The sequence below is a fragment of the Salmo trutta genome, chromosome 2, assembly GCF_901001165.1.
Source record: "Salmo trutta chromosome 2, fSalTru1.1, whole genome shotgun sequence".
Taxonomy (NCBI): domain Eukaryota; kingdom Metazoa; phylum Chordata; class Actinopteri; order Salmoniformes; family Salmonidae; genus Salmo; species Salmo trutta.
Genome location: NC_042958.1, coordinates 71,808,188 through 71,832,467, shown reverse-complemented (window position 1 = coordinate 71,832,467; position 24,280 = coordinate 71,808,188). Strand labels below are relative to the sequence as shown.

The 24,280-nt window shown below is 43.1% G+C and overlaps 1 protein-coding gene across 2 annotated transcripts in view; it reads left to right on the top strand.

Annotated features, from left to right (window-relative positions):
- The window catches only part of afap1l2 (actin filament associated protein 1-like 2), a 150,505-nt gene that overhangs the window by 90,700 nt on the left and 35,525 nt on the right, over window positions 1-24,280 (top strand). For both annotated transcript variants that reach the window (XM_029714016.1, XM_029714024.1), the window contains exons 6-13: window positions 1,843-2,057; window positions 12,407-12,586; window positions 12,918-13,004; window positions 15,616-15,700; window positions 18,368-18,472; window positions 21,517-21,728; window positions 23,542-23,687; window positions 23,918-24,032. In XM_029714016.1, coding sequence (XP_029569876.1) covers window positions 1,843-2,057; window positions 12,407-12,586; window positions 12,918-13,004; window positions 15,616-15,700; window positions 18,368-18,472; window positions 21,517-21,728; window positions 23,542-23,687; window positions 23,918-24,032 — 1,145 coding nt within the window. The remainder of the gene's footprint in view (window positions 1-1,842; window positions 2,058-12,406; window positions 12,587-12,917; window positions 13,005-15,615; window positions 15,701-18,367; window positions 18,473-21,516; window positions 21,729-23,541; window positions 23,688-23,917; window positions 24,033-24,280) is intronic.

Genomic DNA, 24,280 nt, shown 5'->3' with positions numbered 1-24,280 from the left:
ACATTTGTTTGTGGACTGCCATAATACCAGAGAAGAATAATAAGTTAGTTTAGGTAGTCTCATTCATTCATTATAACCCTGGCAGTCATTCTGAATGCAGATTGTGGAAATCCATTCAGCCTCGATTCCTATAGGAATTAAACATCACTTTGCAAGCCAGCATGTGACTTGATGCTGGTTTTGCTTTAGCTTATGCTGGTCACCAGTGTCAAAAACACAGCAATGGCTGGTCACCAGCGAAAACACAACGAAGCCTAGACACCAGTGAAATCACATGAAGCTGGTCACCAGCGAAAAAACAACAACAAAGGCTGGTCTGCCAGTATAACCTACTAGACCATGCTGGTCAGATCAGCTTGACCAGCTAGACCATACTGGTGTACCAACATAACCAGCTAGACCATGCTGGTCGGCCAGCTTCACTGAAAGGAGTTTTCGTGTGTTGACAGTAGGACAGAGACAGCACAGTTGCGGGTCATTTAAGTGGACAGTTAGCATGTTTAATTCAAACAAAAGCCTGCACCCACACCGGCAGTCAGCGGAAGATTTACTTTATGCTTTGAATGATGTGTTTGTTTTTTTACAGTGTTACCGTAACTATACTGTGGAGATGACTTTTTAGTCTCTCTTGACAAACAGATTATTTATCTCAACGAGATGCGCTGGTTAAATGAAGGTTACATTTTAAAAAGTTACAGAAGTGTAACCCAGCTTTGAAAGTTAACCCTGTCATTTAGGTCAAGTCTCCTTTGTTCTTTAGAAGGCTGTGTGTTTGGTTTGACCACAACTTCAAATGACACTACTTTAACAGTAGCCACTTCTCACGTCACAGGAAATGCACTGGTGGCTCCATATAAAATCATCTGCTCACCCACACGTCAGAATTAGCAAGCCATGTTTCCAACATGAGAATTTATACTATTGGTAAATGCTACGCTTCAGAAAGACTGTTCGACATGAGTGCATATACACATGCTGGTTTGTGTGCGGTTATTCTCACTCATCTTTTCATAGAGGTAGGTTAAAAGGTTATTTATTGACTATACGTATTAATGTGGCCATGAAAAAAAAAGGTCTCACCGAGCTTAGCTTCTGTTTGCTAGCTTATTAATTTTGATAGTGTATGCATCCAAGCTTTTCAGATCTATAAAATATATAATAGAAGAAAATAAATACATTTCATTCCAATTTTTAAGTACTTAAATAGGAGTTGCTCTTGTCTTTTCATAGTTTGCTTTATACTGCATAGCATTGGGATAGTGCAACCCTGTCTTATTTTCATCACTCTTGTCCTCTTCTCCCCTCTTCTTTCTCTCCTTTATCCCTCTCCCTGTAGATGTGGGTTGTTTTGGGCTCCTCTCGGGAGCATCAACACAAGTAAAGAGCTCAGACAATGTGGTCTATGCTGTGATCACATGGGGTACCTGCCCCACACACTCCAATCAGTGTGTGTGTGTGTGTGTGTGTGTGTGTGTGTGTGTGTGTGTGTGTGTGTGTGTGTGTGTGTGTGTGTGTGTGTGTGTGTGTGTGTGTGTGTGTGTGTGTGTGTGTGTGTGTGTGTGTGTGTGTGTGTGTGTGTGTGTGTGTGTGTGTGTGTGCGTGCGTGCGTGCATGCTTGTGGGCTTGGGGGGCGAGGGGTCAACTGTGCATGTTTTCATACCTTTCTGTGATGGGTGTGTAGTCCTCACCACCTTGTGCGAACTAATTGCCTACTTAACAGGATAACGAAAAGTCATCACACACGCATTTTCAATTGGAATTTCATTAATTCATCCTCCTCATCGTCTTCCACTTCATCCTTGTCCTAACCTCACCTCTGACCCCCTTCCCTGTGTCTCCCAGATGACGGCGAGGCAGTGAGCAGCTCCTATGAGTCCTACGATGAGGAGGAAGTGACCAAGGGGAAGTCGTCATTGTCGGCGCAGCACCAGTGGCCGTCCACCGAGGCGTCCATCGAGCTGATGAAGGACGTGCACATCTGCGCCTTCCTCTGGAGGAAGAAGTGGCTGGGCCAGTGGGCCAAGCAGCTGTGTGTCATTCGAGAACATCGCTTCCTGGTGGGTTGTAGGACTAAGACGGTTTAGATTGTCCCTACCACACACACTAATACATGGAAATACGGTGAGAGGAGAAAAAGAGGGAGAATGAGGGTGACAGAGCTATAGCCACTAACTGCACAGCCATGCTCATAAACCACCCACATTACACTCTTGTCAAGTGAGGTGCCTTATCGTGTGTGTGGGGGACTACGTTCACATACTACTTGTAGGCGCTATAGTGAAAATGGCTCCACTTTTACATATACACAAATAGATAACCAATTTTGAAATGGAAAGTGCTCTCCTCTCTTAGTAAGAATATGGAGCCTGACAGACTATCTACAGTGACATGAGGAAGCTATTTGTTTATGTAGTGTCATTTTAGGTGCAGGGTTCAGAAACTTCATTTCTGAGAAAATGTGATTTCCTGTGTAGGAAATGACAGGACATGCTGGTTATTTAACATCCGTTTATCTGTCATTAAGGATCGTGAGGATCATTAACGGTAATGACAATTTGGTGTCCTAATGGACCATAGGCATGGGCTGTTGTCCAAATTGGCCTAGCTTCCTTGAAAGTATAGGTGTTGGATAAGAGCATCTGCTAAATTACTCAAATGTAAACGTTAATATGGTAATTTAGTCAGTTTTTTTCCTAAGTGACTAAATTCTAACAGTTGACAATTCAATTGTATGTATACCCAGTATATTATGTGGACCATTTGGCAGGTGCAGAAGGTAAGAATAAGGCAGATAAACAAACAAGACAAGCATACTGAACGTGACTAAAACCAATACTGACTGAGGCTACTGAGGGCTAATTAAAGGGAGAGTAATCAAGGTGATGATGATGTCCAGATGTGCGTAATGATGGGGAGCAGGTGTGCGTAATGATGGTTGCCAGAACCGTGGTTAGTAGACCGGCGATGTCGAGCGCTGGAGCTGGGCTAAGATTAGTCATGACGGTACCCCCCTGAAGGCGAGGAGCGGGCTGGTCCGGACGGTGGAGATGGAAATTATGGACGATTTTGGGGTCCAGGATGTTGTCCGCCGGGACACAACAGCACTCCTCAGGGCCGTACCCCTCCCAGTCCACTAGGTACTGGAGCCAACCCCCACGACATCAGGAGTCTAGGAGGGACCAGACAGCATAGGCAGGGGTCCCATCGATGTCCAGGGGAGGCGGAGGGGTGTTGGGGGGGGCACCAGCCAGGGGAAAAGGAACCACCGGCTGAGGAGGGAAACATGAAAAGAGGGTGAGATCCGGTAGGTAACCTCCCTGGGCAAGGTGGGATGCTAGTCAACAGCCAGTGGAATCGCGTGGCGCGAAATACAAATACCACATAAATGCTATAACTTCAATTTCTCAAACATATGACTATTTTACACCATTTTATAGATACACTTCTCCTGAATCGAACCACGTCGTCCGATTTCAAAAAGGCTTTACAGCGAAAGCAAAACATTAGATTATGTTAGGAGAGTACATCGACAAAAACAACCATACAGCCATTTTCCTAGCAACTAGCATGCATTACAAATACCCAAAACACAGCTAAATGCAGCACTAACCTTTGACGATCTTCATCAGATGACACTCCTAGGACATCATGTTACACAATACATGCATTTATTGTTCGATAAAGTTCATATTTATATATAAAAACATCATTTTACATCGGCGCGTGACGTTCAGAAAATATTTTCCCTCAAATACTGCCGGTGAATCAGCACCACAATTTACAAAAATACTTGTCATAAACATTGATACAAAATTAAACTGTCATTCAAAGAATTATAGATGCACTTCTCCTTTATGCAAACGCTATGAAAGATTTCAAAAAAGCTTCACGAGGAAAGCACTCTTTGCAATAATCTGAGTACTGAGCTCAGAAAAATACACTAGGCTATACAGATAGCCGCCATCTTGGAGTCATCTAAAATCATACATTGCATTAGAAATATTCCCTTACCTTTGATCATCTTCATCAGAAGGCACTTCCAGGAATCCCAGGTCCACAACAAATGTTTTGTTCGATAAAGTCCATAATTTATGTCCAAATAACTCCTTGCTGTTTGTGCGTCCAGTAAGCTACTCCAAGTGTAGAAAGCGCGCGGACAATGTCACGACGAAAAGTTTAAAAAAAGTTGTATTTACGTTCGTTCAAACATGTCAAACGGTGTAAAACATCAATCTTTAGGGCCTTCAGAACGTGAAGATTCAATAATATTTCAACCGGACGGTTCCTGTGTCTTGAAAAAGGTTTTGGAACGGGAGGGATCCATCCTCATGAACGCGCTCCAAGAAGTGATGTCACCCCCTGCCTCAACAACTTCCCCTCCTTGTCATTCGGGCTCTGTTCATCGTAGAAGCTTCAAACAACTTTGTAAAGACTGTCGACATCTAGTGGAAGCCTTAGGAAGTGCACAATTATTACTACGTCACTGTGTATTCAATAGGAAACGACTTGAAGTGAGCTCATGCATCCAGATTTCCACTTCCTGGTAGAATTTCTCTCAGGTTTTTGCTTGCCATATGAGTTCTGTTATACTCACAGACACCATTCAAATGGTTTTAGAAACTTCAGAGTGTTTTCTATCCAAATCTACTAATAATATGCATATCCTAGCTTCTGAGTTTGAGTAGGAGGCGGTTTAATATGGGCACATATTTTTTCAGAAATTGTCAATACTGCCCCCAAGCCCCAACAGGTTAATGGGGTGTTGTAATTGATATGCTACCTCGTTGACCCTCCGGAGGACCTTGAAGGGCCCCACAAACCGGGGGCTCAGCTTCCGGCAGGGCAAACGGGAGGTTCCTGGTGGAGAGCCAGACGCGATCTCCAGGTCTCCAGATCTCCTGCTTGATCCTCTCACAAGATGAAATAGATGGTATGAAATATAGTATATACATATGGGATGAGTAATGTATGTAAACATTATTAACATTATTAACCTCTTATGGCTAGGGGGCAGTATTTTCACGGCCGGATAAAAAACGTACCCGATTTAATCTGATTATTACTCCTGCCCAGAAACTAGAATATGCATATAATTATTAGCTTTGAAAGATAGAAAACACTCCAAAGTTTCTAAAACTGTTTGAATGGTGTCTGTGAGTATAACAGAACTCATTTGGCAGGCCAAAACCTGAGAAGATTCCTAACAGGAAGCGCCCTCTCTGACCATTTCTTGCCCTCCTTTATCACCTCTAACCAAAACAGGGGATCTCTGGCATGACGTGACACTTCCTACGGCTCCCATAGGCTCTCAGAACCCGGGAAAAAGGTGAATGACGTAATTCCAAGCCCTGGCTGAAAAGCTTTAGCGCATTTGCTAAGTGGTCTATCAGCGGACAATGGGACTCATGCTCGTGCACGAGACGACCCCATGTTTTTATTCTATCGTCTTTGAACGGATACAACAACTCCCGGTCGGAATATTATCGCTTTTTTTACGAGAAATGAAACAGCGGTTGACATGCTTCGAAGTACGGTAATGGAATATTTAGATTTTTTTTGTCACGAAATGCGTCGTGCTCGTAACCCTTCATTCGGATAGTGTCTTGAACGCACGAACAAAACGCCGCTGTTTGGATATAACTATGGATTATTTGGGACCAAACCAACATTTGTTATTGAAGTAGAAGTCCTGGGAGTGCATTCTGACGAAGAACACCAAAGGTAATAACATTTTTCTAATAGTAAATCTGATTTTGGTGAGTGCTAAACTTGCTGGGTGTCTAAATAGCTAGCCGTGATGGCTGGGCTATCTACTGAGAATATTGCAAAATGTGCTTTCACCGAAAAGCTTTTTTAAAATCGGACATATCGAGTGCATAGAGGAGTTCTGTATCTATAATTCTTAAAACAATTGTTATGTTTTTTGTGAACGTTTATCGTGAGTAATTTAGTAAATTCACCGGAATTTTGCGGGGGGGTATGCTAGTTCTGAACGTCACATGCTAATGTAAAAAAGCTGGTTTTTGATATAAATATGAACTTGATTGAACAAAACATGCATGCATTGTATAACATAATGTCCTAGGGTTGTCATCTGATGAAGTACATCAAAGGTTAGTGCTGCATTTAGCTGTGGTTTTGTTTTTTGTGACATTATATGCTAGCTTAAAAAATGGGTGGCTGATTATTTCTGGCTGGGTACTCTGCTGACATAATCTAATGTTTTGCTTTCGCTGTAAAGCCTTTTTGAAATCGGACAGTGTGGTTAGATTAACGAGAGTTTTGTCTTTAAAATGGTGTAAAATGGTCATATGTTTGAAAAATGTAAGTTTTCGGATTTTAGAGGAGTTTGTATTTCGCGCCACACCCATCATTGGATACTGGAGCAGGTGTTCCGCTAGCAGAATGTCTAGATGTAAGAGGTTAAAGTGTCATTATTAAAGTGACTAGTGATCTATTTATTAAAGTGGCTAATGATTTCAAGTCTGTATGTAGGCAGCAGCCTCTCTGTGTTAGTGACGGCTGTTTAACAGTCTGATGGCCTTGAGAAGCTATTTTTCAGTCTCTCGGTCCCAGCTTTGATGCACCTGTGCTGACCTCGCCTTCTGGATGGTAGCGGGATGAACAGGCAGTGGCTCAGATGGTTGTTGTCCTTGATGATCTTTTTGGCTTTCCTGTGACAATGGGTGCTGTAGGTGTCCTGGAGGGCTGGTAGTTTGTCCCCGGTGATGCGTTGTGCAGACCGCACCACCCTCTGGAGAGCCCTGCGGTTGTGGACGGTGCAGTTGCCGTACCAGGCCGCGATACAGCCCGACAGGATTCTCTCAATTGTGCATCTGTAAAAGTTTGTAAGGGTTTTAGGTGCCAAGCCAAACTTCTTCAGCCTCCTGAGGTTGAAGAGGCGCTGTTGCGCTTTCTTCACCACACTATTTATGTGGGTGGACCATTTCAGTGGGTCCGTGATGTGTATGCCGAGGAACTTAAAATGTTCCACCTTCTGCGCTGCTGTCCCATCGATGTGGATAGGGGGTGCTCCCTCTGCTTTTTCCTGAGGTCCACGATCATCTCCTTAGTTTTCTTGACGTTGAGTGAGAGGTTGTTTTCCTGACACCCTCACCTGTCTCGTTGTTGTTTGTGTTAAAGCCTACTACTGTTGTGTCGTCTGCAAACTTGATAATTGAGTTGGAGGCGTGCATGGCCACGCAGTCATGGGTGAACAGGGAGTACAGGAGGGGGCTGAGCGAGCACCCTTGTGGGGCTCCAGTGTTGAAGATCAGCAAAGTGGGGATGTTGTTTCCAACCTTTACCACCTGGGGGCGGCCCTTCAGGAAGTCCAGGACCCATTGCACAGGGTGGGGTTCAGACCCAGGGCCTCAAGCATTAAAAGGAGCTTGGAGGGTACTATGGTGTTGAATGCTGAGCTGTAGTCAATGAACAGCATTCTTACATGGGTATTCCTCTTGTCCAGATGGGATAGGGCAGTGTGCAGTGTGATGGCGATTGCATCTTCTGAACCTGTTGGGGTGGTATGCAAATTGAAGTGGATCTAGTGTGGCAGGTAAGGTGGAGGTGATATGATCCTTGACTAGTCTCTCTCAAAGTACTTCATGATGACAGAGGTGAGTGCTGCAGGGCGATTAGTCATTTAGTTCAGTTACCTTTGCCTTCTTGGGTACAGGCACAATGGTGGCCATCTTGAAGTATCTGGTGACAGCAGACTGGGATAGAGAGAGATTGAATATGTCCATAACAACACAAGCCAGCTGTTCTGCAAATGCTCTGAGGATGCGGCTAGGGATGCCGTTTGGGCCAGCAGCCTTGCGAGGGTTAATACGTGTAATGTTCTTACTCACGTCGGCCACGGAGAAGGAGAGCCCGCAGTCCTTGGTAGAGGGCCACGTCAGTGGCACTGTATTATCCTCAAAGCGGGCAAAGGTGTTTAGTTTGTCTGGAATCAAGATGTCGGTGTCCGTGACATGGCTGTTTTTTTTGTAGTCCATGATTGCCTGTAGACCCTGCCACATACATCTCATGTCTGAGTTGTTGAATTGCGTCTCCACTTTGTCCCTATACCAACATTTCGCTTGTTTGCCTTGCGGAGGGAATAACTACACTGTTTGTATTTGGCCATATTCCCAGTCATCTTTCCATGGTTAAATGCAGTGGATCGCGCTTTCAGTTTTGCGCGAATGCCGCCATCTATCAACAGTTTCTGGTTAGGGTAGGTTTTAATAGTCACAGTGGGTACAACATCTCCAAATCACTTACTTATAAACTCACTCACCGAATCAGCATATAAATCAATATTATTCTCTGACGCTACCCAGAACATATCCCAGTACGCGTGATCAAAACAATATTTAAGCGTGGATTCCGATTGGTCAGACCAGCGTTGAATAGTTCTTGTCACTGATACATCCTGTTTGAGTTTCTGCCTATAGGACGGGAGGAGCAAAATGGAGTCAGGTCCGTATGTACTCCAAGTTCCAGTGGTTGGTGAGGATGAGAAATCTGTCCTTGGTGCCCTCCAGCCAGTGTCTCCACTCCTCTAATGCCAACTTCACCGCCAGGAGCTCCCGTTAGCGACGTCATAGTTCCTCTCTGCAGGAGACATTTTCTTTGCGTAGTATGCACATGGATACAATTTCTGTGGGACCTTGGCGCTGGTACACAACGACCCCCACACCCACTTCTGAGGCGTCCACCACTAAGGGCAGCATAGGATCTGGGTGTTTCAGCAATGGGGCGGAGGTGAAATGCCCCTTCAGTAGGCAGAAGGCCACATCGGCTGCAGGACTCTACACCAACTTACGGGGATCACCCTTGAGGAGAGGCAGTGGAGCTGAAGTTCTTAATGAAGCGGCGGTAGAAGTTGTCAAAACCCAAAAAACATTGTAGCCACTTTTACGGTGGTTGGGACTGGCTCAACCTTCCTTTCATCCATCATCACTCCCTGTGGCCTGATCCGGTATCCCAAGGAGACTTTCACATACAGGCGGTTCTCCAAGAGGCGCCCAAGGACTACTCGGACGTGGGCGATGTGATCCTCTATGGTGGCCGAGTAGACCAGGATGTTGTCAATATACACAACCACCTGGCGCACGAGCATGGCCTGGAACACCTCGTTTACGAATGCCTGAAACACAGACGGAGCATTGGCTAATCCGTAAGGTATCACCTAGTACTCGTAGTGCCCAGACATCACGCTGAAGACCATTTTCCATTCATCCCGGATCAATTTGTAGGCACTCCACAGGTCCAGTTTTGTAAAAAAAAAATGAAAAAAAACGGGCCCCGCGAAGCTGTTCGATAGTGGCCGGCACCAATGGGAGAAGGTAGCAGTACTTGGTAGTGATGGAATTGAGGCCTCTGTAATTGCTGCACGGACGTAGACCTCCATCCTTTTTGGTCATGAAGATGAAGCCTGCCGACTAAAGGGAGGTGGATGGGCGGATGAAACCCTGTTGGAGAGCCTCCTGGATGTATTCCTCCATGGCATCGGTTTCAGCCACCGACAGAGGGTAGATGCGGCTGTGCGGAGGCGCAGAGCCTGCAAGCAGGTCAATGGCTCAGTCCCAGGGGCGATGAGGAGGGAGACGGGTGGCGTGGGTCTTGGGAGAACTCCCAGAGATCCTGGTAAACCTCCAGGATGTCGGTCTGGAGGGCAACCACAGGACTCTCAATTGAAGTGGAACCACAGTGTAAGGAAAAGCAGGTCTTCCGGCATCCAGGTTCCCAGGCGGTGATTTTCATCCTCCACCAGGAGATGGTAGGGTTATGACGTTGGTGCCACGGGAGGCTCCAACATCATGACTTTGTGTACGGGTGGGGTGATGATGAGGAAGGAAGGCTTTTCTTGGTGCATGGGTGCTGGTGAGTGGTGCTGTGATATGTGTGATTGTACCAGATCCCACTGGTCGATTATCCAGGGCTTGGACCTGAAGAGGAGAGCAGAGTGGGTACGAGGTGATGTTCAGAGGGGAGGCAAGGGTCTGGTCATTGAAATTCCCTGCGGCATCGGAGTCCACTAGGGCTGTAGAGACAACACGAGGGACAGCCAGCCAGTGAAATGGAAACCAGGGACAGTTTGTCGGAAAGCAATGATGATGGAATGCTCACACCTCCTCCAGGAGACAGATGATCACGGGGCCGCTGTTCTGCCCCCTTGGACCCCGAGTTGGGACGCCGCTGAAGCTTGTGCCCCTCCTGGTTGCAATAGGATCAGAGGCCCAGCTGTTTCAGGTTACACTGCTCTGCCGCTGGGAGGTGTGTGGCCCCTATCTATATGGGTTCAGGAGGAGGGGGGCACTGGCGCTCCCGAAGAAGGTTGACCAGGCACGCCAACTCTGTCTGGACCTCCTCGCGCAGTCCTCTTCGGAATAGTGTGCGGAGCGCCGGCTCATTCCATTCGCTAGAGGCTGCTACGGTCCGGCAGGTGAAGGTGTACTCTGCAGCGGTCTGGGCACCCTGCCGGAGTTGGAGTAGTCACTCACCTCCCTCTCTGCCCTCCGGTGGGTGGTCAAAGACCGCCCTGAACAGATCCATGAACCTCTCATAGGAACCCAGCTCTTCCTCTCCCAGATGGCCGTAGCCCACTCCATCACCCGCCCGGTCAGCAGGGAAATGACCGTGGCAACCTTGGACCTCTCGGTGGTGGGGGCTCCCATCTGATGGGAGAAATAGAGGGAGCACTGGAGTAGGAAGCCACGCATTTGGATGGAGTCCCGTCGTATTTGTCCGGGAGGGACAGTCGGGCATAGTTGACCTGGGCGGAGTGCTGGGTAGGCTGGGGGGCTGGCTCGCTGGGATGACTCGTGGTAGGAGGCCCTCCTCTAGTTGGAGGTGAATCCTCTCGGGTGGTGTCGAGCCAGTGGAGGACCCGGAGGACCTCATCCATAGCCGCACCTAGTTGTGCCAGCTGATTGTGGTGTTGGCGGAGTAGGTGTCCCTGTTCGCCGACGGTCTGGGAGATGTCTTTCTCTTCTGCTTCTTCCATATAGAGAGGCAGTATTCTGTAATGAATACACTGGGAGTCAGGAAGCAGGTGCAGAAGGTGAGTTTAATGATAAGAATAAGGCAGAAAAGCAAAACAGGAGACGGACTGAACGTGACCACAACCAATACTGCCTGAGGACTGAGGCTACTGAGGGCTAAATAAAGGGAGAGTAATCAAGGTGATGTGAGGTCCAGGTGTGGGTAATGATGGGGAGCAGGTGTGCGAGATGATGGTTGCCAGAACCGGTGGTTAGTAGACCGGTCACGTTGAGTGCTGGAGTTGGGGAGCAGGAGTAGGCATGTCACAATCAAACCCACAACCATAATGCACAAACCAGGCTCCAACCCAATGTTTCTCAGTCCATTCCTTGGGGACACCCTGAGTGAGCACATTTGTGTTATAGCCCCACACTAACACACCTGATTCTACTTATCAACTAATAGCAAGCACTTGAGTCATGTATAGTGCCTTCAGAAAGTATTCATTCCACTTGACTTATTCCACCTTGTGTTATGTTACAGCAATTACAGCTGTGAGTCTTTCTGGGTACGTCTCTAAGAGCTTTCCACACCTGGATTGTGCAACATTAGCCCATTATTATTTTCAAAATTCTTCAAGCTCTGTCAAATTGGTTGTTGATCATTGTTAGTCAACCATTTCAGGTCTGGCCACAGATTTCCAAGTAGATTTAAGTCAAAACTGTAACTCAGCCACTCAGAAACATTCACTGCATTCTTGGTAAGCAACTCCAATGTAGATTTGGCCTTGTTGTTTTAGGTTATTGTCCTGCTGAAAGGTAAATGAGTATCCCAGTGTCTGGTGGAAAGCAGACTGAACCAGGTTTTCCTATAGGGTTTTGCCGTGCTTCAGTGTCTTTTTGTATCCTGAAAAACTCCCCAGTCCTTAGTGATTACAAGCATACCCATAACATGATGCAGTCACCACTATGATTGAAAATATGGAGAGTGGTACTCAGTAAGGTGTTGTATTGGATTTGCCACAAACGTAACGCTTTGTATTCAGGACAAAAATGTATTGCTTTGCCAGATTGTTTGCTGTATTACTTTAATGCCTTGTTGCAAACAGGATGCATGTTTTGAAATATTTTTATTCTGTACAGGCTTCGTTCTTTTCACTCTGTCAATTAAGTTAGTGTTGTGGAGTAACTACAATGTTGTTGATCCATTCTCAGTTTAACATTATATGGTATTGTGTGTAGGCCAGTGACAAAACATATGAATTTAATCCATTTTAAAATCAGGCTATAACACAAAGAAATGTGGAAAAAGTCAAAGGGTGTGAATACTTTCTAAAATATGCACCTCCCTGAAATGAGTTAAGAGACATTGCTTTAACCAACTAAGCCATATTTCCATCACCAACCACTGTACCCTCTTGGTGTTCCAATAGTGCTACAAGAGCTCCAAGGAGCAGATGCCGCTGTTGGACGTGAGCCTGCTGGGCTGCAGTGTGGTCTACAAGGAGAAGCAGCCCAAGAGGAAGGAGCACAAGCTGAAGATCATCCCCATGGGAGGAGAGGCCATCGTTCTGGGCCTGCAGAGCAAGGAGCAGACAGAGCAGTGGCTCAAGGTATAGGGACTGGAGATGGAGAGACTGTTGGTGTGGGTTGGAGTCAGACTGCATTGTTGTCACCGCAGTGTTGGATTCAATTCCATTTTAATTCAGTCAATTCAGGTAGTAAACAGAATTTCCAATTTACATTTTCACTATTTGCTTTTCAATTAGGAAAATTAAAATTTCTGTATATTTCCTGAATTAAAATAGAATAAATCCCCAACCCTGATAGTTACAATAATGTCAATGATGATAATGGATTGGATTGATATATAGCTTTTCCAGATGCTTAGAAAGGGAAGGGGGCACATACCTATTGGTCTTGTTTCCTTGTCTCCCCCATCAGGTGATCCAGGAAATCAGCCCTAAACCAGCAGAGGGCTCTGAGATGCAGCACTTTGTGTCTGACTCCTCACGACTCATATGCACTAAGGTAGAACACCATCAATAGAACACAATTTATTTATTTACTGGTAGTTATGGCTATTGGGTGAGATTGGTTATAGTCTCTCATGGACAGACACACATAACATAACTGGTATCGTAGAGTATGTCAACAGACTGTGGGATGCGATGAATAACAAGGAACTTTGTTACGATGCTCAGATTTTTCGTCACCGATCATTTGGTGTTCGCATCTTTAACATTTAACAAAGGAAGGGACATACAGTGCCTTCAGAAAGTGTTTATACCCCTTGACATATTCCACATTTTGTTGTTACAGCCTGAATTAAAAATGGGTTAAATTGTATTTTTTCTTTTCTCACTTATATACAAACACACAATACCTCATAATTAGAAAGTGAAAACATGCTTTTAGAAATGTTTGCAAATGTATTGAAAATTAAATACAGAAATATCTCATTCATATAAGTATTCACATACCTGAGTCTATACGCATAAGAATCACCTTTGGCAGTGATTACAGTTGTGATTCTTTCTGGGTAAATCTCTAAGTGCTTTGCACGTCTGGATAGTACAATATTGGCACATTATTATTTTTAAAACACTTCAAGTTTTGTCAAGTTGGTTGTTGATCATTGCTAAGAAGCCATTTTCATGTCATGCCATAGATTTTCAAGTCGATTTAAGTCAAAACTGTAACTAGGCCACTCAGGAACATTCATTGTCATCTTGGTAAGCAACTGCAGTGTATATTTGGCCTTGTGTTTTCGGTTATTGACCTGCTGAAAGGTGAATTTGTCTCTGTCTGTTGGAAAGCAGACTGAACCAGGTTTTCCTCTAGGATTTTGCCTGTGCTTAACTACATTCCGTTTCTTTGTTATCCTGAAAAACTCCCCAGTCCATGCTGATGACAAGCATACACATAACATGATGCAGCCAACACCATGCTTGAAAACATGAAGACTGGTACTCAGTGATGTTATGTTGGATTTGCCCCAAATATAATGCTTTCTATTCAGGACATAAAGTTCATTTCTTTGCCACGTTTTTTGCAGTTTTACTTTAGTGCCTTATTGTAAACAGGTTGCATGTTTTAAAATGTTTTTATTCTGTACAGGCTTCCTACTTTTCACTCCTACTTTTCACTCATTTAGGTTAGTGTTGTACAGTAACTACAATGTTGTTGATCCATCCTCAGTTTTCTCCTATCACAAACTTTAAACGTTGCAACTGTTTAAAACTCACCATTCACCTCATGTGAAATCCCTGAGAGGTTTCCTTCCTCTCCGGCAACTGAATTAGAAAGGACGCCTGTATCTTTGTAGTGACTGGGTGTATTGATACACCATCCAAAGTGTAATTAATAACTTCAACATGCGCAAAGAGATATTATAAACTGGGTGGTTCAAGCCCTGAATGCTGATTGGCTGACAGCCATGGTATATCAGACCGTATACCACGGGTATGACAAAACATTTATTTTTGCTGCTCTAAACAAAATTTAAGAGAAGTAAGCTTTTTGTGCATATTGAAAATGTCTGGGATCTTTTATTTCAGCACTTGAAACATGGGACCAACACTTTACATGTTGCGTTTATAATTTTGTTCAGTGTAGAAATTAGGCACCTTGGGGGTTTGTGGTTTTTACCCATCTACCAATAGGTGCCCTTCTTGGAAAAATATCCATGGTCTTTGTGGTTGATTCTGTGTTTGAAATTAACTGCTTGACTGAGGGACCTTACAGATAATTGTATGTGTGGAGTACAGAGATGAGGTAGTCATAAAAAAATTATGTTAAACACTTATATTGCACAAAGAGTGAGTAAATGCAATGTATTACGTGAATTATTAAGCACATTTTTACTACTGAACGTATTTAGTCTTGCCATAACAAGGGGTTGAATACTTATTGACTCATGACATTTCAGCTTTTAATTTTTAATTAATTTGTAACAACAACAAAAAATGGTGAAAACAATTCCACTTTCACGTTATGGAGATTTGTGTGTAGGCCAGTGGAAAACAAAATCTAAATGTAATCCATTTTAAATTCAGGTTGTAACAAATGTGGAAAAAGTCAAGCGGTGTGAATACTTGCAAGTAAATTGCAAATAGAGGGGGCTGGAGCTACCACCCTGCTTCCGCTCCACGCTCTAATATATTTTCTAACACATCTACCCCCAGAACTTAACAAGCAACTGATTCAATTACGCAAGATTTTAGTTCTGGGTTTCTGAGATTAGATTGGTTATAACTTGGTTATATGTTAAAGTTCCAAAGCTGCTGTCAAACAAGGTTTTATCTGACTAGTGTAATGTAAGTACAAGTAACTATTTCATTATGGGGTTTCAATAGGGAACACGGGACATGCTACCTGATCCCTTGTTGCTGGGAGCTTGTAGAAAGGGCCTGATTGAATCAGATGACGTTAGTGCTGGGCTCGAACAAAAATGCCCACACCTTGGGGGTCCGGCAGGAATTGATTGAAAAACACAATCAATTGTCAATCATGCTTCACAAGAGTTGTGTACAACTGTTCGTGTTTGAGTAGAGTCCGTGTGTGTACGGTAAGTGTGTGTGTGATTAAGTTGTGTGTGTGTATAGTAAATGTGTGTGTGTGTGGTGGTCTCTATACGCAGGGGGAGCTCAGTGAGAGGTACTCAGTTGCTTCTGAAAGTGGCAGCAGCACAGACAGCCACGCTGAGACCCTTGAAACTAAAGATGGTGAGTAACGTCTCAGCTCTGATCCTCACCAATTATAGGGAAGTTGCCACTAGAGGCTTGGGGTTAGGATTGGGGGAGAAGAAGCTGATCCATCCTAGATCTGTAACAAGGGAACGCTTCACCCCAGAGTGAACCTAACTGGAGGAGTTCTCTGATAATCATGTTAAGTTTTGGGGGGATTACTCAAACATGGGTTCATTTAACCATAGTTGGGTTTTTATTAACTTTCATGCTGGGTTGACCCAGCAGCTGGGTCTTTTTTAATGCAATCCATAGGTTATTTTTAGGAGGTGTGGCCTATTAGGGGAATTGTTTCATATAGTTATTTTTGGCCACCCGTGACAATACATGCCATTCTTGTTCATCATGTTAAGTTTGTGCAATGCAAATATACATTTTCATAGAATAGTTTTATTTTTTTTATTAATAACATTGAAATTTACATTATTGTAACAAAGTGGTAACTATCCCAACATTGGGCTATGCATAGGCTCTTGAAGAACCCATTAAAGCTACAAAAGTATCAGTGTTCAACCTTAACATGTGATAACAATACAACAGAACAGATGAACCAGAATGACATTTATAATCATGGGTGGCCAAAAACAACTATCTGAAAGCCACGCCCCTACTAAGCCACGCCTCCAGTCTTCTAATCTGAGCTGCTGGATCATATCTCAAGAACCCAGTATCAGTAACCCAGCCTCAACAACCAAACCTTGCTCTTTTAAAGAAAATAACCCAACTAATTGACCCAATGCCTGCAACCCAGTAACCCACAGTAAGGATAATGTTACTAACTGTCAATTATAAAGTAAAGTAGTTTGGTTTCCATCCAATTGTTGAGAGATTGTAATGTGAATATTCTAAAATCCACATAAAAACAAATTTCCCCACGGTTAGTTTTTTTGCCCTAGCACTACACAGCTGATTCAAATAATGAAAGCTTGATGATGAGTTGGTTATTTGAATCAGCTGTGTAATGCTAGGGCAAAAATCTAAATATGCACCCAGGGGATGCCCCAGGACAGAGTTTGGGAAACCGTGCTCTAGACATCAGCTTGCAGATACAGTGCAGGTATAGCCTAATACATGATGAGATTATTATGAATCAAAGAGCAAGATTTTATTTGTCAAACGGTAGCCAAGCATCGATCATCATGTCACCAGAATAAGACCCTCAATATTTATTGGAAAGGAGCTTGAAGCTCATCACCCTGCACTTTCACCACCCTGTGAAGTTCATCATCATTTATTTAACCTAGTAAACTGCATGCTTTCCAGAGTCTCAGTGAAAAGACCACACAACATATCATGGTGTGACTCCAAGTTGATGATGGTTATTATATCAATATTTGCATGATGGTTATTGGTTATTTCTCGCATAATTAATTTTCCATACACAAAATAGCCCACATTGTCTAGCGTATTTTGTTTTGTCGACATTCGGAAAGTTTTCTGCCAAATTTGCTGTTTCCATCAGGCCTGTTGCAACATTTTTTATCCGACATGTACTTTACTCGCATAAAAAGGTTCGATGTAAACCTGATTAAAGTAGCTAAGTACTTTCTTGAGCCAATCGATTTTGGGAGATTGACGATTATGAATATATAAATATACTCTTGTAATGATCTTAACACAATTTACAGTGTAGCATGCATATTTTGTCTAGTACACTCTGAACGGTAGGTGACATTTCTTTGGAAGAGTAACTCTTCAGTTATGTTTCACTCGAGGTGTTATCATAAGTTTTACTTTTGAGTTACCGGAAAACTTCAATTAAACACAGTCTCAAATAGCTGGCTGTATCTTTTAATAGCCGGTCAACCGCACACATTTCAGCAAATAAACACCTGTTTCAAATAATCTTAGGGTCTAAATGAATTGCTTATGAGCTTACCATGAATTACCATCTTTTTTTGAATGAGGTTTAATGTTTGATTTGCTACATTAAATAATTCAGTAATTCAAACAAATTATGGCAATCATCTATTTTTATCACCAATACGAAACTGATTGGCTGCTAACAGCTAACTGTCAAGCACAAAAACAGGCAACAACTTCGGGAGTACAGAACCGCCAGAAATTGTCTGATCGCCCTCTAGTGGCCAAAGTATGAAAATGCCGAAATGCACTGTTTTAGAGGAGAATAATTATTCTGTCAAGGAAAAGTTAATTTTTTATTGTTTTAATAGAGGCAATAATAACACGTTAGGGCAGGAAATGAAGAAATGTATTAACATTCTGGAAGTGAACGTTGGAATTAAACAATTACCTATGTGAATGAAATAAGACGCCTGGCTCAAATAGAAGCCTGTCTCTCAGCGCCTGTTGTGTTCAGTGATTTAAGCAAATAAATGCCCGGGCTATTAATTTAAGTTTTTCATTATGTTTCCATGATTAGACTGAGGACAACACAGTAACTGTCACTACTAAGGGTTTAAAGTACGGGAATTTTAGAATGGTCAATTTCTAATTGGTTGTTATTGGTTTCAGTCACCTTCTTAGTAAGTGATTTGAGAGAATATAGCAGTCTTGTGGATGAACTTGCGTCACTCCCATTGACATCAATCCAACCACATAATGTAATGCTCTGCTTAACTTTGTTCTTGATCGTTTACAGAAGTCTCTTGGTTTAGAACCTTTTTCTGCCTTCATCCTTTACAGTGAAGAAGAAATACAGTGCAGGCCTGAAGTTCAGTAACTTAATGAACATTGGCAAGAAGAAGACCTCTTCCTTAGACAGTCCGGAGAAATGTGTCGACACCTCAGGTGAGTGGAGATGGCCTCTAGAGCTAGGCAAATCAGCCATTACCCTGTTAACCTACAGTACAGCCAAAGTCACTGGAAAGGATTCAAACAAACCGCAATGCAGTGCGATGTCTGCACATTGCGGTTTGAATCCAGACCTATCTCTTTTTCACTTTCTTTTTCTTGTCATCTTATTCACCTGCTCTTTGTCTTTGGCATCCCGTCTTCTCTATCTGGCCTTGACTTTCCTTTCCCCTCCTTCTTTCCTTTCAATTTGTTTAACTTTATTGGCATGAAATGACATTTTACCAGGGGTGGCTGAAGATATCGGCGGATGGGCTCAATGTAATGGCTGCAATAAAAGCAATGGAACCGTATCAAACACATGGAAACCATGTGTTTTATGTGTTTGATACATTTCCATCTATTCTATTCCAGTGATTACGATGACCCCATTCTCCTATACCTCTACCCGCCAGCCTCCTCTAAATCTTACATTGTCAAAGCAAACAGAGGCCCGTTTGCAACCAAGAGGCAGAACTTAACGCGCAGCTGTGTATAAGCACTGGATTTCTTAAAACATTACTAACAGGAGATTATATGCACCTGCATGTTAAAACAAAATTGTTTGTGACTGAAAACCCAGACTAAACCAGCAGATCAGGTGATCTCATGTTGTTACCGTGTCAAGCGAGTCTGATACCAGACAGCTGTGTCTAGGTTCTCTACTCCTGCCCCACAAAAAGTATTGACCTATCGGTAACATTGAAAATCGCAAGGCTGGTAATTCATATAAATACTTATTGCATTTTCATACAAACATTTAATCTTGAATTTCAACTTAATTAGAATATAATTTGTGTCATTTGAAATACTTTTATCAGACTATCATTTAATGAAAACAGAGATATTAACTGAATCATGATTGGCTGTTTATGGTTTCAAATTTTAAATGTGGACAGTTCAGAGATATTTGTTTTTCGACCCTTGATAAGAAATTACCATACTGTATTAAGACAAGTTGTTATTAATGTATTACATGAATTGGAAATGAAAAATGAAGTACACCAATATGAGTTTTCCATTCATAAAAATGTGCAAGATAAATTGCCATCATAGATTTGCCGGGGTTGTAACGTAGACATTGGGATGCAAGTCCAGGTGGTGAGTTTAATAATAAACTAAACATGGAACAATACAAGAAACAAGAGTAGCATAAGGACATGAAACAACATCAATACTGCCTGGGAAGAATCAGACTTGTGGAGGTCTACCATTTTTTTTTGGAGGTCTTGGCTCATTTCTTTTGATTTTCCCATGATGTCAAGCAAAGAGGCACTGAGTTTGAAGGTAGGCCTTGAAATACATCCACAGGTACACCTTCAGTTGACTCAAATGATGTCAATTAGCCTATCAGAAGCTTCTAAAGCAATGACATCATTTTCTGGAATTTTCCAAGCTGTTTAAAAGCAAAGTCAACTTAGTGTATGTAAACTTCTGACCCACTGGAATTGTGATAGAGTGAATTATAAGTGAAATAATCTGTCTGTAAACAATTGTTGGAAAAATGACTTGTGTCATGCACAAAGTAGATGTCCTAACCGACTTGCCAAAAAAAGAAGAAAAAAAATGCATTAAATTAAATGTATGAAATGTATGCATTCACTACTGTAAGTCGCTCTGGATAAGAGCGTCTGCTAAATGACTGAAATGTAAAATGTAAATGTATAGTTTGTTAACAAGAAATTTGTGGAGTGGTTGAAAAACGAGTTTTCCTGACTCCAACCTAAGTGTATGTAAACTTTCGACTTCAACTGTAGATAACTCACTCTTAATCTTCTCAAAGAGTAGGTTTTGTTTGTACCAATGATAATATCCACCAGAACTTAAAAATATATTGAAAAAATGTTGGCAGCAACCAGGACTTAAAGTTAACACACATCAGCTTTACAGAGTGGTAATACATTGGCCAATAGTGGTTGCAATTGAGATCAGCTTTGCTTTGTGATCTTAGCGCGTATTGATGGTTTAACGAGAGATCATCCTGCGGTGATATTGTGACCAATGCTGGTTGCAATAGGCCCTTAAGAACTTATTAAATGTATTATGACGGAAAGTATAATATATAATGAATGATCACAATTAGTTGAACAGTCGTGGCCAAAAGTTTTGAGAATGACACATGTATTCATTTCCACAAAGTTTGCTGCTTCAGTGTCTTTAAATATGTTTGTCAGATGTTACTATGGAATACTGAAGTATAATTACAAGCATTTCATAAGTGTCAAAGGCTTTTATTGACAATTACATGAAGTTGATGAAAATAGTCAATATTTGCAGTGTTGACCCTTCTTTTTCAAGACCTCTGCAATCCACCCTAGCATGCTGTCAATTAACTTCTGGGCCACATCCTGACTGATGGGCCACATCCTGACTGACTGGCTCACCTGTGAAGCCCTTTTTGTGCAAAGCAATGATGATGGCACGTGTTTCCTTGCAGGTAACCATGGTTGACAGGGAAAGAACAATGATTCCAAGCACCACCCTCCTTTTGAAGCTTCCAGTCTGTTATTCAAACTCAATCAGCATGATCTCCAGCCTTGTCCTCGTCAACACTCACACCTATGTTAACGAGAGAATCCCTGACATGGTGTCAGCTGGTCATTTTGTGGCAGGGCTGAAATGCAGTGGAAATGTTTTTTGGGGGATTCAGTTAATTTGCATGGCAAAGAGGTACTTTGCAATTAATTGCAATTCATCTGATCACTCTTCATAACATTCTGGAGTATATGCAAATTGCCATCATATAAACTGAGGCAGCAGACTTTGTGAAAATTAATATTTGTGTCATTCTCAAAACTTTTGGCCACGACTGTACAGTACAGTAATTACAGGGATAACAAATTCTGTCTTTCACCCTTTCTTTCTCACAATCTCCCCCTCTCTCTCTGTCCCTCACCACACAATAATTCAATTTATTTCAATTCAGTCGACTTAATTGATATGGCAACAAGTTAAACTTACATTGACAAAGTAAACATATAGCAATATGGTCTCTCTCTCAGGTTACCTCAACGTGCTGGTAAACAGTCATTGGAGGAGCCACTGGTGTCTGATAAAAAATGGCCAGCTGTGGTTTTACCAGGACAAGGGCAAGACTAAAGTGTCCCAGCAGCCTGTGCCTCTGGAGGGATGCATGGTCCTGCCAGACCCCAGCCCTGAGCACCTCTACTCCTTCCGGATCCAGATGGATGGGGCACAGCTAGCCACGCTAGAGGTAGGAGGGGGGGGGGGGGGTAGGCAGGCATGGGGGGAAGGTAGGCGCTATAGAAAGAAAGTAGAGACTAGTACTTTATTGATCCGAACTTGGGAAATTGTTGTATCAGTTATCACCATAAAAAAGACCCGATTCAATGAAAACGCATGATCAAAAACACATACTAACTCACATAAGTCATTGCATGTTAAATAGCAAATTACAACACAAACACACATCTTTAGCCTTGACACTGGATTATTGCATGTTGTACCATTCCATATAAGCATTAATTCTACGGAAATCAGTAATCAAGAAAGCTCTCGTAAAAGCCCTTTACTAAGTCCCTAGTACAGCAAGAGCTGACCTCATATGAGAACCTGGCCCCTGTCCCTCTCCGAAATACTTACTGAGAACAGTCCCCATTCTGGAAACGCACGCACGCCACGCACACACCAACCCCACCCGCCAGACACACGGCACCTAGTGCAAAAAAACACATACTAGCATTCCTAACACTGAGACTGTGCTGATGGTACAGTGCTCCTCCCAAGAACACTAAACACTTCAATTGTACTGTCTGACACACACTACAAAGTCTGGCCCAATTGTACTGTCTGATACACACTACAAAGTCTGGCCCAGAGGAGTAAAGGGGAGGTGTGTGTGGGTTGGTTCTTCTATCCTTGTTCGGACTTAAAATCCCCACAAGGATAGTAAAACAAGGAAAATTCTCCCTCGTGGGGACATCACCCATGTCCCCATGAGGACACAGGCTATTTTAAGTTTAAGGGTTTGGTTTAGGGATAGGGGTTAGGGAAAATAGGATTTTGAATGGAAATACATTCTAGGTCCCCACAAGGATAGAAGAACATGACACGTGTGTGCATGTGTGTGTGTGTGTGTGTGCGTGCGTCCGTGCGTTTTTGTTTAACTATCCTTTTGGGTACCAGAATTTCTCACAAGGATAGTGTTTTAGGCTTGGAGGTTAGGTTTAGGGTTACAATTAGGGTTAGGTTTAGAATTGGGGTTAAGGTTAGGTATAGTTTTAGGGTTAGGGGTTACAGTTAGGGTTAGGGGTTAAGAAAAATAGGTTTTGGATGGGAATCAATTATTTGGTCCCCACAAGGATAGCAATACAAAACTGTGTATGTAGGGGAGGTAGTGGATGTACTGGGATTTGTGAGCAAGAGGAACTCCCCTTTTTTTATTTAAGCTTCAGCACCACCTTGCTTTGGGGCTCCCGAGTGGCGCAGCGGTCTAAGGCACTGCATCTCAGTGCTAGAGGCGTCACTACAGACCCTGGTTCGATTCCAGGCTGTATCACAACCGGCCGTGATTGGGAGTCCCATAGGGCAGTGCACAATTGGCCCAGCGTTGTTAAGGTTTGGCCGGGTTAGGCCCGTCATTGTAAATAAGAATTTGTTCTTAACTGACTTGCCTAGTTAAATAAAGGTTAAATAAAACAATTGTGCTGTTATGGTCAATGAAATTCCTTTTTTAGTTGTATTTCATGGACTTTAAAATGAAATAAATGTGCTGCAGAAAACTGATAATCAACTACCGGTAATTTCCTGTGAAGGGATATTTTTCTTTTTAGGGTGATGAAGCTGATGAAGCCACTCTTCAGACTAAAGCCTTGACATGACTGCCACCTGTGGGTTCATCTACGTAATAGGCAACTTAATTTTTATGTTATAATCAAGGCTGTGTTTTCAAAATGCTCTCCGCTCCTCTCCTCTTCCCCCTCCTCTCCCTCTCCTCTTCTGTCCTTACCGCTCCCATTCCTCCCCTCTTCCCTTGTTCTCTCCTCTATGGCGCTTTCCACTCCCAGGCCAAGTCGTCAGCTGATATGGGTCACTGGCTGGGTCTTCTGCTATCTCAGACTGGGACTAAGACAGACCCTGAAGAACTCACCTATGACTATGTCAACTCTGAGAGGATCTCCAGCATAGTCAATGCAGCCAAGACCTCCTTGTAGTTAGTTAATTCATCACAGTTGTGTGTGTGTGTGTGTGTGTGTGTGTGTGTGTGTGTGTGTGTGTGTGTGTGTGTGTGTGTGTGTGTGTGTGTGTGTGTGTGTGTGTGTGTGTGTGTGTGTGTGCGTGCGTGCGTGCGTGCGTGCGTGCGTGCGTGCGTGCGTGGTTAGCTGTACAGAACTGTGTGTGAGAGAGAGAGCTTATACAGTAATATGTGTGTGTATTCTTCAGTCTGATGCAGGGGAGGTACTCAGAGCCTAGCATCTACAAAGACAGCCTTTCCTCGGCCCCCCACGGTTCAGATGACATTTATGACGACGTGGCTTCTATAGAGGGCGAACTGGAGGTGAGCTCACCGCATCAATACAACAACAAATTCAAGAGTATTAATTCAGCCACGTACACACAGTTTGTACCACTGATGCACAACCCATTTGACACAACAGCACAATGTCTGCACAGAAAAGGTCACACAACGTTTGTTGTGACACACAGCACAATGGATGTGTAAACAAACTCACCATTGTATGACAGAAATATCTGTGTCCAATGTGTTGTACATCAGTTGTGTAACCTGAGTGTGTATGGGGTGTG